The sequence below is a fragment of the Parus major genome, chromosome 13 (assembly GCF_001522545.3).
Source record: "Parus major isolate Abel chromosome 13, Parus_major1.1, whole genome shotgun sequence".
In the NCBI taxonomy this organism is placed as follows: Eukaryota; Metazoa; Chordata; class Aves; order Passeriformes; family Paridae; genus Parus; species Parus major.
Window position 1 is genome coordinate 11,389,442 of NC_031782.1, and position 17,252 is coordinate 11,406,693.

A 17,252-nucleotide genomic window follows, 5' to 3' on the forward strand; every position below is an offset into this window, starting at 1 on the left:
CTATATCTATATCTATATCTATATCTATATCTATATCTATATCTATATCTATATCTATATCATCTATATTTTGTAGAAATCAATTGTACTCCCTATAGATAAATTCCAGTAAGATGGGGGTTTCCACAGATTATTAAAGAGAATTAAATATTCAAACTACTGCTCAAAACATAGTTCTGACAAAGCCATAAGGCAACAGAAAGTGCAAAGCTTAAATGCAATATATTTCTTTTAAATTAGATGCTTACACCAGAGCAGAGGTTGTGTATGAGTGGACACGGGAACCAGCAAGATCAGTGGTTGTGGCTGAAGATGGCTCTCGACTGAACCAGTATGATCTGCTTGGACAAACTGTGGACTCTGGAATTGTGCAGTCCAGTACAGGTCTGTGAAAAAAGTTTTGGAAGGGTGATATTTAACTGTCAGGATGTAATTCAGAGCAGGATTGAAAAATACAGAGATATAACAGTGAGACCTAAATTATAGTATATATACTTCAGATTAGGAAAACATGACTCTGAAAAGATAATACATCCTGGGATTATTTTCCTACTTCAACTGGTGGTAAAAATATTTAAACAATTAAAAAGCTTCCTACAGCATCAGATCTAGCCAGGAAAAACAACAATTCATGTAATAAAGAAGCACTCCTCACATTCTTCTCATATTATCTGCTTACTATACAGGCTGATAAAAATAGCATAACAATAGCATAACAATCCTCAAAGATCATGTTTCTGGAGGCAGTGAAGTCGCTAAAAGCAGTACCTAGTTTCTCAAGGAAGTATTTAGAGAGTGAAAAAAAAAACTCTTATCAAACTCAAAACCATCTGAAACATCCAAACTTGATTTCCTCTAATGCTGGCACCAGCTTAACTCCAAAAATTTAATGAGATACAGAAATACAGCTGACATTTATAGTATGATATACCTATAACCTTGAAGCTGGCTATGGCTCCTTAATTTTTAGCTTTGCAGTGCTTATTTCAAATTTCTTAAAGTTTATTTTCTAATAATTAGACAATCTAAATGCAGTAAGAAACTGAGTACAGGGTATGAACAAGAGGACTGTTGACCAGATTGACTGGTCAGTGGACCAAAAGCAGCACTGCTTTAGGCAAAGTGATTGTATTGCTTTGGATACACTTTCAACTGCATAAACCAAATTTCCTAATGTGTTGTTGTTAAAGTCAATGAACATTTAAGGGAAAGTGAGTCACTTTGAGGTGAACTGTAATTTGTGTCTGAATTTTTTATTAAGCTTGTTAAAATGTATTCATATGCTCTATTAAGCCAAGAAAAGCTCTCACAGACAAGTTTGTAGATTACTGCTTGGACACTTCTGTTAAATTGATATAAAAGTAAGTGGGAGGGCAATAATAAGAACTTTTCATAAGATCAGCATCAACACAACTGCTCCCATTGCTGAGCACAGAGGTGGGCAACAAGCAGGTAAAAAGAGGAGAACTCTTGACCTTCCTACAGATGGAAATGTTGCCATTGGCTTTTCTGCAGCCTATAATTCACCCCAGCTGCCCTTTGCTGGAAAATCAATAGGATTTGAGGGGAACTGCAGGGATCTCAGCTCTTGGTTCTCTCAGATTCACCTTGCCAGCCTGGGGGGCTGCCTTTGCTCCCTTCTTGCTGTGTGTGCTCTAAGGGCAGTAGGAAAATGGGAAAAGACTCATGAGGGAACATAACTAAACCAAATAGAAATGCCAGACACAGCTCATTAGATAGCAATGTGAGGAACGTGCTATAAACTGTTAAGAAGGGCAGACAAGAAATTTTTGAACAGAACTGAAACATAAGTTTAAGATTTCTTCATGCATTTCCATGAAGAAACAATTTGTTTTTCCCATGTTATTTCAAAGGTTTGAATTCTGCCTCCTTTTTCTAACTGAGGAAACTCTTTACCATTGCTATCTATAAAGTTAAATACAGTGTAGTTAATACATAAAATATGCTGAGAAGAAGATATTGTTGTCCACATGCTGAAAAACAGTATGAAGAACTAAATGGAATGGTTACCAAAAATGAAAACAATCCCATTACAGAATCTTTTTAGTATTTACAAATTTGTAATCCTCTTTAATTACTACCTGATAAGAATACACAATACACTTGTTGTGCAAGAAACATATTTATTGCTTGCAAATTCAGTGTCTCAAAGGAAAATCCTTCATTATTTGTTTTGGAAAGAAGAATGCTTTGCTTTCCCCATGCTAAAGGTAAGGATCAGAAGTGGTTAATAGCCCTTTTTTTTCCTTCTTGAGGAAGGTGGGCAGGTGGTCTCAACAGCATCTTTCAGCATGTCTTTGTCCTCTGATCACCTCTGAGTTAATATATGACAAATGTAATGAAAGTTATGAAATTCCTCCCTGCTTTCACAGTTGTAGATGGTGACTCATCTTACAAAAAGGCAAAAGGAATTAAGTCAATCTTCACTTAAGAGTTCTCAACACACCTTTATTAGGCCAGAAAATAAAGCTCTTTTTTAAAGATTCTGTGGCTCTTTAGAGCAATCTACAACACCTTGGGCAAATTTAAGATGATATTCATAGTTGTGTGGAATTCTAGATAATTATTTTCCCAAGGATCTGGGTGTAGCCAGGTTATTCCAAACATTTTAAAAAGCCATTAAATGATTTCATGGATTTATAGAGGGCTTTTTTTCCTTCAATTTCTTCCTTGGCAAGTAGGCCACCTGCAATCCTTATTTATGGATATAGAACAAGATAACTACAAACACTGATATTTTAATGACAAGAGAAGCTTGAAACATTACAACTTTTTTATGGTATAGTTTATTCATCCGTTCTAGCAATGGAATATGCAGGTACTACGGGCTTAAAAATAGTATTAAGTGAAATAATAATTATTGCTGCTGCTGTTTCGTTTAAGCAGAATCATCCATTTTTTATTTGTATGTAAAATTACTGTTACTCTCCAGCCACTGATTCATATTGACTCAGAAAGATTTTAAAATTATCCTTTTTGTAAGCACCTTGACAAATGCTTGAAGGGCTTGTGCAAGGTTCTATTTATATAGAATTACTTTGCCACCTTGAAAACATTGCTTTGCACTGAGAATCATCAGGATTTATACTCAAAACAGTTATTTTTTTTCTTATCTCTGTAAATCTGATGATACTGTTCTTAAGAGTTTTATTTTACTGAGTTAAATAGTATAAATAGTAAATGATAAATACTTTATTTTAAATTAATGGCAAGGAAAGCCTTACTTCTGTACCTAGAGTAATAGAAAAAGTAGTTACAGCTCAAACTAAGTCCCCACATCAAACCTTATGTCTGATGTGGTGCACATTAACTTTAGGCACTAATAAATCTGTTTTTTTACAAATAGTTTACAGAACACTAAGAAATGGCTGTAATATAACTTTACTGAATTATCAACTATCTTCTGTGGGCACAGGTTAGTTTATACCACCTGTACATTTGACTCAATTATTGCAATTATACTGTAGAATTAAGGGCTAATTAAGAGTTAAAAACTGCACCTACAGAAGCACTGAACACAGGTACAAACTCTTCCATATCTCTGGAAATATTCCAGTGCGGAGAGTCATTCAAAAATTAATATAGATGCAGACTTTGTTTGACAACTTTTAAATGCTTCATAATGTGTATTACATATAATTAAAACATTGGAATAAATAAAAGGAAAACCAGATTTATCTGCACACCAGTTATTTGTAGAAGACTTCAGGAATTACAGTTTAGCTAAGAAAAAATACCTTTCTTCTAACTTCCTTGGATAAGAAAAGAGATAAGAGAATATAAGATGTATAAGCTACAACTTGTGGAAGCAATCAGACACTGAATATAGGCAATATTTTGCTCAAGAGCTATTTGAAATTTAGACTGTAGGGAATTTTATGGTTGTATTGCAATTTAGTACATGCTTTTCAAAATAGAATCACAGAGGAATTGGAAAGTTATGAGAGTGATCAGCAGCTGTCACAAATGTGGCAATGCTATTCAATTAAAGAAAGCCATGAAATATGGAATGCTAAAGATGCAGTAAATAACTGGAGTGCTTTCACTTCCTGCAGACATTTCAATCAATCTTATCTACTATCTTTTAAAGAAGTGACTGCCCAATAAGTGCAGTCCATTGGTACTGTGGAAACTTAAGAACATGTTTTTTGCCTTGTAACTGAAGTGCAGAGCATTATTCCAGGCCTCTGCTTTGCCTAACTCACTCCTCTCAGCATTACCTTTATCTGACTCCCAGCTCAGAGCTGCTGCAGTGCTTAACAGATGAGAGTAATCCCTGTCTTTTTTAATTGCCTTTATGCTTTGGATCTCGTTCTCATTTTCCAGAGGTTAAAAATACTTTGATAATTTAAGCAGCTAAATAAAGCTTCAGAGTACAGTGGTGTGTTCACTCTGTATTCTTAGCTTGCCATCTACAATCACTGAATTAATTCTGACATACCATTGTGCGCATTCTATATCTGATTGCATTAAAATAGGTTCTCACGTCATATTTTAAGTAGATGAAATTAAATTATTGGCTCTCCTAGCTAAGACTGGCACCTTTTGTAAGATCATAATCTCTGGTACAGAGAAGGAGGTTGTTTCAGTGAAAGTTAAAGAAAGGTGAGCAAAATTCAGGTAATAATTCCCACTATACCACAGCCACTCCTATTTTTAAAATAAAAAAGAAAAAAAATTCCTTGTATATCCTTTGTTTTACCTCTCAATTTAAAATTTATTCTCTTTACCCCTTTGCTACTGTCTTTTATATTGAAAGAGTATTGTCACATTTCATAAATAAGTTTTCCTTAGGGTTAGAAATTGAGCAAGATTGCTCAGATGAATGTTCTTCTGGACTCTGCATTACAGAAATGGGCATTTGACATGCTCTGTGCATAAGCAGTCAATGTCTAGACATAGTTTTTCAATCAAGTTTAAGCTTTTCCTGTACAAGAGCAGTTTTCTCCTTCCAGCTGCCTACATTTTAAAATAGAACTACAGTAATTTCACATGTCATCTCTAATCTAGACAGACGTTTCCATTCCGTTACGTGTCTACTTGTTTCATTCCTAAGATGTTTGTTGCATAATAAAGAAGAATCAGTCTACTTTAAAAAAAAAAAGTTTCTCAGTCTTTGGAGAATATACTGTTTTCCAAAATCCAATTTAAGTTATATAAATTACAATCTGAAAATTAGCATTATTTGCTCTGCTGACAAGAAAGCTTTATGGAATGATATTAGTATGTTAGAATATTAAATATATTTATATTTATTTTTTAAAGTATAAATAAAAATTATTTATATATTAAAAAACAATTAATTTTGATTGCATTTGGATTGCCCAGCTCATACAATTTTGTAGCTCCAAAAGCATTAGCTCTAATTAAAATATTTTGTGTTATTCTTGTAATAATCATTTACTGCAGGAGAGAATAATAATTTCCTAAGGTACTAAATTTGCAGAACAGGGACACTTCAGAGTACATAAAGCACCGACAGTGGTAATGCAAACACCATCACATCAGCAATTACATCTTAACCTTGGCCCAACAGAAACACTTTTGGGAAGCTGTCTTGATTTAGTTTTTAGATGATGTTTACATGGGTATGCTGTGGTAGCTTTCCATCTTCTAATGGAATAAGACCTTCTATAGGAGCTTTAATCAGCCACCAGTTAATGCAGACCTTCATTTCACTACTCAGCAAACATGAAAATATGTAAATTTAACTAGTGTTTCCCAGAAATATCTAGTTTTTTATTATTAGGGAAAAATTTAAAAACCCATCAGGTTTATTAAATGTTTTCTCCAGAGCTGAACCATTTTGATTTGAGGACTTTTATTTTATAATAGGGATGAATGTAATGAAAAAATACTTCCTATAAAGACCTCTGATGTGTATATTTATAAAGGCTTTAATGTTCTTTTTTCTTGGTTTTAGGGGAATATGTTGTTATGACTACACATTTTCATTTGAAGAGGAAGATCGGTTATTTTGTCATCCAGACTTATCTGCCATGCATCATGACAGTGATACTGTCACAGGTGTCCTTCTGGCTTAACAGAGAATCTGTTCCAGCAAGAACTGTATTTGGTAAGAAAGACCTCCTGGCAATCATGAGGAAATCTGCTTTCAGAAATGTTATGGTAAAAGTAGTTATGTGTAACACAGTATTGGAGAACAGAGTAAGCCAGGACATGTTGCAGCGCACAAGAGCTAACAAATTACATTGTGAAGATATAGGTCCAAAGCTTTTAAACTGATTTTGAATGATTGTTTGACTGAAAATACCTCAAGACATCCATTACCATTTGAACTTTCCAAAGCAATCAGATTATGAATAAAACATCTCTGACAATGGCAATAATGTTAATCATGGGATTATCAAAAAGGCTTTAATCAATGGGTATCCATCATTTGACATCTTTAGAACCTCTGAAAATTCTCATTTTAATTTTTTTTTTTCCTTAATCCCTTTTACAGGCTACTGTTGAGATCAACAACAATTTGTTGTGCTTACAGCAGTGATTACATGCACTCAAGGAGAGTAGTGAGAAGGCAATCTAACAGACTCTCAAGTTAAAAACAGTTGGTTCCTAGAGTTTAACCACTGCTTGCAAATGTTTATCTTAAAATTCCTATATTCTTTGGTGATATTAATCCAAATCAAGTACATATTTAAAAAAAAAAAAAGGCAACAAATTTTAATTTAGGAAAGCTAGAACCTGAGATATATGTTATGTGACCTAGTCTTTGGTGATATCCAGATGGGACTGCTGAACATCTTTGGCAGGAGGCAGAAGCATCCCCAGCCAAGCTGGCTTTGACACTCATTTTGCTGCCTCAGGGCACTGCAAGGGCAGGATGCTTTGGGCCTCTGGCTTTGCCAAAGAGAATTAACCCATTTATGCAGGACATGGCAAAGCCAGAGAGTCACTGTTGAGAAATGTGGCCTCTGAAGCTGTTGTTGAACAAGAACTATTTTTATGGATCTTCTCTTGCACCCTTCACAGTTGTGCTTTAGTTCCCCAATTTCTCTGGAAATCAACCACAGCTTGCGTAGCATTGGACCTCATGAACCAAGCAGTGGCTTTCTGTTGATATACAGATGTGCACTTACAGGACACTGGTTTAGTCTACAGTATAATTAAATTTGATTTAAATATTTTTGATTAGATTAGCAACTATAATTAATTCTGAATTTTTAACATCAGCTTTGCTGAGAACTAATCTACTAGGGACTTTTATAGTCAAAGTATTGAAATGGTAACTGTTTTACTTCCTTTTGCACATACCATTTAAAAATAAATGTCTGATCATCAGTTTGAAAAGCTGTACTTTACTGTCACTAGATGGAGAACAGAATTTCCTGGTCTCTTTGGATAATATCTAATACTGCCCAACTTTCAAACTGCTGTCTTCATGGGCTCAAGAACCCACAAATTTCTCAGTTTTCCTTTTAGATGACAGTTATTTAGTAAATACTCCTGGGTTTACTCCATCATTATGTACTGTGAAAACTTTTTCATTTCAAAATGGCAGTGAAACAAAGTTTCAGAACACCTTGCATGAATGCATATACACACCGAAGCACAGCTTTCATCTTTTAGCCCACGTAATACCACAGATAATAAAACTTATAAATCTTTCTTCTGCTGCTATGTAAGAGAAACATAAGCTCACTAGTAATAAGTCAAAGAAAACATTTGGTTTCATGTCAGGAAAGAGAAATTGCTTCCTCATTAGGCACTAATAATTCATGTACTTCACACTACCACATAAATATGTTGTTCATTAATTGACCTATTTTAGACCACTGTTCATTTCCACTGACACTCAGTGCAGCAAAAATGAACTCGCCAGGCACATTCAAGACATGACAGTGCAGTTGTCAAGGTAACTTGTGGACGTGTGATTTGATGTAAATGCCTGGCGTGCACTCAGAGGCTCATTTTTCCAAGCAGCTGCAAGCAGAGTGAGTTCAGTATAGTTCTGCTTTCTCTCTGGGCCAGGTAGGAGGAAAGGTTCAGCAGTGAGAAGCTCTGATGTCAGAAATGTAAATTACATTGTTGTTCTTATATAAAATCTTTGCTATCTTCAGGGTGTCAGTGAATAAAGGGACAGAAATCTGTTGTAGTGGTTTTAGTTTGCCAATCTGAAATTTCCCAGCCAATGTACCAATTAAATGTAGTGAGTCTAAAGCTGGCCAAATAGCAGTGCACCTATTAGAATTATTTACTCATTTTCTACTGAGAGATAAGATTTTGCAGGAGAGCAAAGCAGGCTCAAACTTTAAAGGGTTTTAAGAAAACTTTATAAACAGAAATAAAAGAAAAATAATAAATCAGAATAAACCCTCAGAACATTTCTCCTCCCCCAACTTTGAAGGTGGTAAACAGTCAGTTTACCACCTCTAAAATAATCTTCAGTCCACTTAGGGAGTCTCTCTTTCCATGCCATGGAGACTTCTCCACAAGAAACAGTTCTCTCATGGTTCAGTGTCACAGTGAATCAGCCACCCAGGAGATGGAAATCTGTTCACTTGTGAGAGTCCCTCCCCTTGACTTACAGCTTTCCCCACAACTGTTTTCGATCTTGGCTTTTCAATCTTGGGCTAATGGGATACCACTTTTAAAGATGAGCTGTTCAAAAGCAAAGGTTCTCTTCATCTATCTCTAAAATCATTTTTATCTCTGGGAAGAGAGGTTTTCTTCTTCCCTGAGAGCAAAGGGTCCTCATCGCTTTTGTCTCTCTCTGTTCAAGGTTCTCATTTGGGTCACAGCTACTTCAACAAATGCTTACTTCAGCATGGGTGCCTTTACTCATGTCTACTTTGAACACTCCATCCCCCCCTGCTTTTTCATGAATCACAGGGATATTCTAGTGTATCATAGCCCATCACCGTGGTCTCACAAAAGAATTTAAGCCCAACTAAGGCATCTCCTCATTCTCCGTCCATCTGAGATTTGACTCCTTCTTTACTGACCTTGGTGTCTTGATGTTATTTCTCTACGTGTCTTCACCTTTTTCTCCCAGTTGAGAGAGGATTGATGTTTTCAGGTTTCATCTGTGCAGTGAAAGAATTAATATCTCCCCCGGGCACGCTGATGTCCAGGTGATCTCTGCCGGACGGCGGCTGGAGCTGTTTACGGTGACCGTGCTGTTGGGAGGCAGCTGGGATCTCAGCAGCCAGGCTGGGACTCAGCAGCAGCACACCACAAGCTGATGGCTTCCCTTCCCTTCCCCTGCCCGGTGGTTTGTGGTGAAACTCAGCAGTGTCAGAATTTCAGCCGAGCTGCAGCCGGGCCTGGCTGTGCTGGGGGAGTGGGGGAACCCGGCCCGGCCGGGGCTGCAGCAGAGGCCGGGCCCGGCCCTGCCAGGCCCACGGGTCAGGCTGTGGAGCGGGGCTGGGCCTGGCCAGCGCCCACGTACCTGTTCAAAAGCCAGAAACAAGAGCCATTCCCGGGGCTGTTCATTTTAAAATGTGAATCTCACATTCAGCTCTATAACTGGCTTATCAGCATGCCTGTTCTCAGAACCAGCCAGCAATTGGTTTTGCCAGACATGGAGGAAGATCTTAGCAGCTTCTCTTAGAAAATCACTTCCATGGGCTGGCTCCTTCCCTCCTCACCAAAAATCAGTTAATGCAAAACCAGCACATCTGTAAAACCATTGATTCAAAAAAATAAAATAACACCTAAATCTTGGTGCCCTTGAATATATCTTTGAAGTATAATATCCCAAATAAGCTGAAACAAGTTTTTTAGTTTTCTAAGTATCTCAGAACTGCTGCGAGAAAGAACTAAAGATGTTAAATTGTTACATCTGTAACATCTAGTACGACTTGCAGGGCATGAATAAAGAACAGCAACAAAATCTTTCAAATACCAGGAAGAGTAAAGTAGTTCATAAATTATATTTCCATTTGAACTTTAAAAATAGTATTCTACTATAACAACATCAAAGAATAAAACATAAAAAATGTTTTGAAAATCAAGCACCTTCCACAGAATTTGAAACCTGATATCCTCATTTAGAAACTGAACTCACGTGGGGCGGTTTGTAAGAACCAGGGTGTAGAAAAGGCTTTCCCACCTATAGCAGCTGGGAAATGCAGCACAAATGAAGCCCCTGGCCTGAAAACACAAACTCTTTGCTTTACAGGAGTGACAACTGTGCTGACCATGACGACGCTGAGCATCAGCGCAAGGAACTCACTGCCCAAGGTGGCCTATGCCACGGCCATGGATTGGTTCATAGCTGTGTGCTATGCCTTTGTCTTCTCTGCACTCATCGAGTTCGCCACAGTCAATTACTTCACCAAGAGAGGATACGCGTGGGATGGCAAGAGCGTTGTTCCAGAAAAGGTAACACCGCCTCATATCCATCCCAAAAGATCATACTCTGCCATGCCTGGTCACTCTGTGGGAGGGGGTTTACCACAATAAAAATTCTTATTACGTAGAATAGTTTTTACTCCAAAAGACTTTCCTCCTGTGTCCACATACAGCATTTCTATGCCATGATTACTTAGACATTTAATACTACTTCTGACATATTGGGTGATACTTAATGCTATTAATAATGAAATATTCTACTGAGATTTTGACTTCTGCAACTGAGCAGAAAAAAGATGTATGTGTATTATTTTAAAGGAAGGCAATTAATTTTTTCTCTTTGAAAAGAGAAAGTGTGAATGTCTCAGTATAAATGTAGGAAAAAAAATGTTGTAGCTGCAGTTTTTGATAGTTCCCAAGGTATAATGCTCCCCAACATGAAATTCAGAAGGGCTGCTCTATCATGACCAAATAAATCATCACAGGAGTTATTTTTTTCCTTTCTTAGCCATAAGAAAAATTTTATTTGTTTAGAAGGAGGAACTGGGAGTATGCAATCCTGATCTGTACCTCCCTGAAAGCATGAGAGAAAACTCACACTGATTCCTTTTGGTCTGGGATCAGAGCTGGTCTGTAAACCTAAGGTGCATCAAGAAATTGTTGAGGACATTTAGGGGATGAAAGAGAAGTTTCCCATTTATTGTGAGGTACCACATCAGCTGTTTCTGTGAGCAAGCTCATTTGGTTGGGTTAACTTGCTGAACTGGTTATCGTGAACATTCACAGACTAGAGATTCAACAGAACAGGTACTTGGAGGAGGAGATGTAACTCACTGGTATGCAAAGATATATTTTTAATTCAGGATTATATGCATATATATTATTTATGTATATTAGTTGCATAAGTCAGTGAAAAAAACCTCCAAATTTAATTAGGGCACTTACACAATGGCAACTACTACGAAAGTATTGTAGAGTGAGTGAAGCAACAAAACAAACTTACACTAATGAGCTGCACAACTGCTTCTGAATGTTGAGTTTTCAGTTATTAATACTATCATTGAAAATAATTTTTTAAATATTTTTTCTGTTTTCATGACATTTGTTATTAAAAATGAACTGTGTTGATAGAACTGTATCCTTAAATATTAAATATTACCTTGCTAATTTATCCTCCCTTGTAATGTAGTTACTATAGTGAGCTGTTTCATTTGTTACAAAGAAAATTACATTCTAAAAAAACCCCTACACCAATAAACATCGTTTAAAACATTGAAGATTTATGGCTTTGTGCTCATTAGCAGGTAAGGGGCTTTATGTGTCATTTGCTGGTACCTGGTGGTGTGAGTTTTCTTCAGTGAGGAAAAGCGAGCAAGGCAAGCTCACAATGATTAGAGCATCACAGCTTAATCAAATTTATAGCTCTAATTAGCTGTCATATTGCTTTTTCATTAAGTTGAATTTGACATGAAATATTAAGACTCAGGCTGGTATCAGGGTATTCTGTGGATCAGATTTCTAGTGATATTTAAATCTATTTGAAAGGGTTTCCTCTGAGACTTCAGTGAAGCTGCTCTTTGTCTGATGGATTTATTGCAGCTCATTAGTGTAAGTATTTATTGATACCAGAGTATCTGAATGAGAAGTAAACAGGACTGCCTTCACACTCAGCAACCATGTTAGCAGCCTCCCTACCTGGGAGGGGAAAAAATGGACAGCCAAAAAACCCAGAAAACCCCCAAAGCAAAGCAAGCAAAGTAAGCAAGCAAGCAAACAAACAAACAACAAAGAAAAAACCATAAAAAAACAAAACAAACAAAAAAAAACAAAAAAAAACCAAAGCAAACAAGTCTGCCAAATCCCTGAAATGTTCACATCTTGAACAAGAATTTTTTAATTAAAACTCCATTATTAGGGGGTCAAAGTAGCCATTAACCTATAGCTGATCTGTCATTAAGCACTGTGACCACATAAAAAATATTGCCTCCTTGGGACAGCTGCTTCTTGAAAACAGAGAATTGTGTTTGCTATCTTGTGAAATGACATAATAGATCAAATTCCACTGATATTTTCTCTTCAACCATATCTTTCCACCATCCCAAGAGGATAAAATGGATAAAATTTGCTTCTTTTTTTTTGTGGCAAATACTACCTGAAGATTTTTCTAAGCTGTTGGAATTAGCTATATTTTCTTAGCTGTTGGAATTTCTGCTATATGTTTTATTGTTGGGTTTTTTGCTCATAATTGGAGGAATCCTTACATCTTCTTAATGACCCACTACCTCTTTCTTCTGTGTTTATTCTTGGACAGTGGCAGAAGAAAAGGTTTAGTCTGCCAGAAACTGGGACATGCCCAGATGTCAAAATTCACTTTTTTTTCCTACAACTAGATCCCAAAAATAGAATACTAGAAAATATAAGGACCTAGGGATAAAATAAGTTTAAATAAGCTCAAGAAGTCCTCCTCCACTAAAAGATATTCAATATATTCTTGCTTTAGCAATGTAAGTAAGTGGATGAAGTCACACAGACATTAAAGTCTTTGCATATGGAATTCCATTTCAGCCATTATGATCCCATTTTAAGATTCAAACATGAAAACTAAGTTCCTAATCCATAATGCATGGTCCTTTGGTGTAAACCATTAATGAGTAGAATACTGACAGCTTTGCATCTTATTGAATAAACCACTCCTTTAGAGCGTGGTTACATGATAATTTAGTGTGTCTTTTTGTGTATAAATGATATTAAAACTCTTTGTATCACAATATTTGTCTTAATGTTCATTAGGCTACGTTAAGAATTTGGCATCATGTAAATTTTTATCGTAATCAAGGGAAACAGTTTATGGGAATATTGAACTGTGAGTGGTTTGTCACTGCTGATTATCATTAAAGGTGATTTTGCCAGTGAGCCTAGCTATCAGGTCTCATTATTTTTATCTATCATCTAATTTGGTTTACCTAATACAAGTAATACAAATGGATGATTTTGTCTTTGTTGTCACCTAAATATTTTGCATGAGTTATATATCCAGAACTAACTTCTCTCTTACAGCTTATTACACTTTGTGGTATGAACTCAACTAATTGCAGAATGTTACAGTGCTTTTTCATAATTTCATCTGTTGAGAAGGTATTGAGAATGAAATCTTTTCTTCTTTCTTCAGCCAAAGAAAGTGAAGGATCCTCTCATCAAGAAAAACAACACATACACAGCTGCAGCTACGAGCTACACCCCTAATATTGCAAGGGACCCTGGGCTGGCAACCATTGCTAAAAGTGCAACAATTGAGCCCAAAGAAGTTAAGCCAGAAACAAAACCTGCAGAACCCAAGAAAACTTTTAACAGCGTCAGTAAAATTGACCGGCTATCAAGAATAGCCTTCCCATTGCTTTTTGGAATCTTTAACTTAGTCTATTGGGCTACCTATTTAAACCGAGAGCCCCAGCTAAAAGTTCAAACTCCACATCAATAACCTCATTTATTCCTATAGTTCTGTTTTGTCTTCTGCTCTGGGAATTGCTTCCCTTTTTCACATACAGTAATTCCCATTTGCTCCATTGCCTCTGTCTTAAAGAAAATAAAGGTTTCATTAGTTAGCAAAAGGTAAAATATATCTGTATATTTAATAAAACTGTGTGTGAGGGGGAGAAGATTATATACTTTGGAAAAGTGATTTTGGAAATGGAAAAGAGTTGTAGAGTAGTTGTTTGGAAAGGTAAAAAAAAAAAAAAAAAAAAAAAAAAAAAAAGAAACCATTTGTAGCAAGCTTAGTACTGAATATCCCCAAAAGATAGTGTATATGTACATGAAAAAGATATTTTTATTCAGAAGATTGTTAGGGAGGGGGGGGAATATTCTTTACAACATTCCTGATTCACATCCTAGACTGTATCATTAATTCAGCCACTGTTTATAATCTTTTCAAGGATGTAAAGCTTTCCATTTGCTGAATCCCATAAAATATGTTATTTTCCTAATCCCTTTTCTCTTCTATGTTTCAAACTACCTGACTTATAATATTAAATAGTCTTTAATGAGAAAGGAAATCTACTCACTCTAGGTACAGTTTGTCACTGTATAGCACATAAGATCTAATGGTAACAAATGCTTTAATCTGCTCTCTTACTGCAAGCTTGTTCCAAGCATTAAGTTGTCACTAGTCTAGATTTAAAAACCAGCTGCACAACCAAGTGCAGATCCCAAATTTCTATCACCTGTGTAATCCAAACAATTCCTGGATGCTTTAAAGATAGCTTTTACTCATCACTATGTTTTAGAGAGTTAAAACAAAAAAACAAACAATAAAATTTTTGCAAGCTCTAGATATGTTGAATGTATTCTTTTATAAAATGATACATTAAAAGAAGCTTTAGACTGAGATTTATGAATAGCAGAAAGATAAAATATAGTATTTAAATAATATCTGTAAATATGCAGCATGAGATTGTACATTTTTTTACTTTTTTAAAGTTGTGTTCTTAAAACATTGTGTAGGATTCACCTCTTAGCTCTTAATATGTTGTTAAATGCTCAATAAAACATATTTAGAGCCTGAATTAAAGGAAAAAAAAAATCAGTGGTACTGGAAAGCTTACAAAAATAAATAAGCAGAAAGTGCTTGGAATTTTTTCCATTTGTAAAGTGGTTAAGTGTACAGCAGCTTGCAATTTGACAATGTCATCCAATGTATACTATTAGATTAATGACTGGTCTTCTCAGGTCATGCATAAACACTGAAGTATGGGATTATATTTGGTAGGTAAAAATGGTGAAATATTGGCTAAGACAGAAGTTCACCTGTATATTACTGCTATATTTGCTGAAACATAACTGTTACATTAAGCGATGTAATATATGTAGCATTAAATACAAAGAAGTCATACATAAAAGAATGTACAGGAAAATAGATTTTATTGAGTAAACTTACTACATTTCATTTTTACTGTAGCAATATATTTGTAGGAACAATATGTAAGGGCTTTAAATACAAGATGTCCATTTTGCAGGTATTGTGCTCCCTTTAAAAAATCCTAGTCAGTATCATTACTGCTAACTCTTAGAAATAAACTTTCAGATAAAGTTTTTTCAAAGAGATTGGAAGAATGGTGGATATTTGCAAGAATCAATTAAAAAAATGTATGCTATTGAATGGATTTTGAAACAGTACTACATGAGCCTCTAGAGAAACAGCTACTGAGAGTCAAGCTTAATAGGCAGTGATTTTTAAACTCTTAATAAATCAAAAAGTTGATATTCTCCATCTACAAAAGGAAATATTTAATGTTTCATTTAGAGATTTATTTTTTTTAAATAATGCTTCATTGTCTAACATTTAGTCCTGTCTGAACTTGATAAGTTTGATAAGTTATCTGATTGGATCTTATTTAAAAGGGGATGTTTCATCTCTGGTATCATGTGTAGATATATGTATAGAAAAAAATAAACTATGGCTCTTTAACTTCTGTGTTCTTGTTTATCTTGTTATTTTTGGCATTAAACTAGTGTGTTCATTTAGGGCATTTTATCTTTCTAGCAATTCATAGCTACCTTTTGGTCTGCATTTTGCACATTAGATGTGAATATTACTTAACTAGTCTGCTTTTTGCTATGCAATGATTGCATTATATCACCTCTTAGTTAGTCTATGCCAATAGTATTATACTGTATAAACTTGACTGCACAAAGACAAGGTATTCTCTATGTAGCTTTTTTACAATGCTTTGCTAAACCATGTAATAATAGTAAGTCTTCCTTGAAAATAATGATACACTCTTATAGAGGACAGTTTCTGTTTACTCCTGAGATAATTTTAAAAAGATGACATTGAATGTTTATTGCACCTCAGTGCAGTGATGTGGCAATAAAACCTAAATCTAATAGAGGTTGTTTATGGCAGAAGCATGTATTGCTTTACAGAGTTTAGCAAAAGCTCTTTATTTTATGTCAGACTGTAATTCTATTACAATAATAAAGCTAAAAATGTTCAATAATGCAAGTGAATGTTTTACTTTGGTTTTCTTTAGTTACTGCCTCTTATGACACATTGCTTGATTAGCTGCTATTCATTCAAAAACCTTGTTTCCTTGGATTTGGTAATGAATGCAGTTTTAATAGATGTGATTCTCTGTCCAGTGTTTTCCAGGGGCAAATATAACAGGAATGTTTCCCAAATCTGATTTGACATTCAGAAAAGATAGTTCACTCTGTACCATGTATACCCAGTAGGGCAATTAATTGCATCAGATGAACAATTGTTAATGTTTTGTACCACAACTTTGAGTAATACAAGGTAGGAACAAAATAAAATGCATTTTCTTCCAGATAAAGTGGCAGATAAACCAGAGACTGAGAGCAAAAATATTTAAGATAGAGATTTAACTGGTTAATAAACACACAGATCTAAGAAAGACTAGAAAAGAACCTCGGGCCGTATAAAATAATATTTCACTTATTAGATGAATTGTACCTTTCAAACAAGCGTATGCATACCTCGAAAATTTTAATTTTCAACTCCTCTTTCTTTCCCAAATAGAAAAAAGGAGAGAGGAAAAGTCAATCCAGTGCATTCAGCCCTAAAAATTTTTGGAAATGATCCTGGAAAGCAAGGCTTGTGATCTTCTGTGGGGAAAGATATGTACAGATGTACAGCTCTAAAGGACCCAAAAGGCTGATGTATGTGCATTTGTATATAACATTCATAGCATTCTTAAACATGAGTCCTACAGAAGGCTTCTTCAAAATGGAAGGAGAGACAGGAAGGTCTCAGATTCTATTAATTTATTATGCTTTCCTCTATTTTGAATGAGGATAATGCAGTCTGAATCCCTTTTCCTTGCCTCCTACAAGTGACTCCACGGAGATGAATCCCTATGAAAACCCACACGGGCTTTTCTGGAAGACGATGG

General features: G+C 35.4%; 1 protein-coding gene across 3 annotated transcripts in view; it reads left to right on the forward strand.

Annotated features, from left to right (window-relative positions):
* GABRA1 (gamma-aminobutyric acid type A receptor subunit alpha1) overlaps positions 1-16,342 on the forward strand; it is a 43,493-nt gene extending 27,151 nt beyond the window's left edge. For 2 of the 3 annotated variants that reach the window (XM_015641922.3, XM_015641921.3), the window contains exons 7-10: positions 241-384; positions 5,945-6,097; positions 10,169-10,371; positions 13,511-13,970. In XM_015641922.3, the coding sequence (XP_015497408.1) occupies positions 241-384; positions 5,945-6,097; positions 10,169-10,371; positions 13,511-13,819 (809 nt within the window). In that variant the 3' untranslated portion in view covers positions 13,820-13,970. Of the gene's footprint in view, positions 1-240; positions 385-5,944; positions 6,098-10,168; positions 10,372-13,510 lie in introns of all 3 variants that reach the window. The other variant, XM_015641920.2, reaches the window with a different exon arrangement.
* Positions 16,343-17,252: the final 910 nt, after the last annotated feature.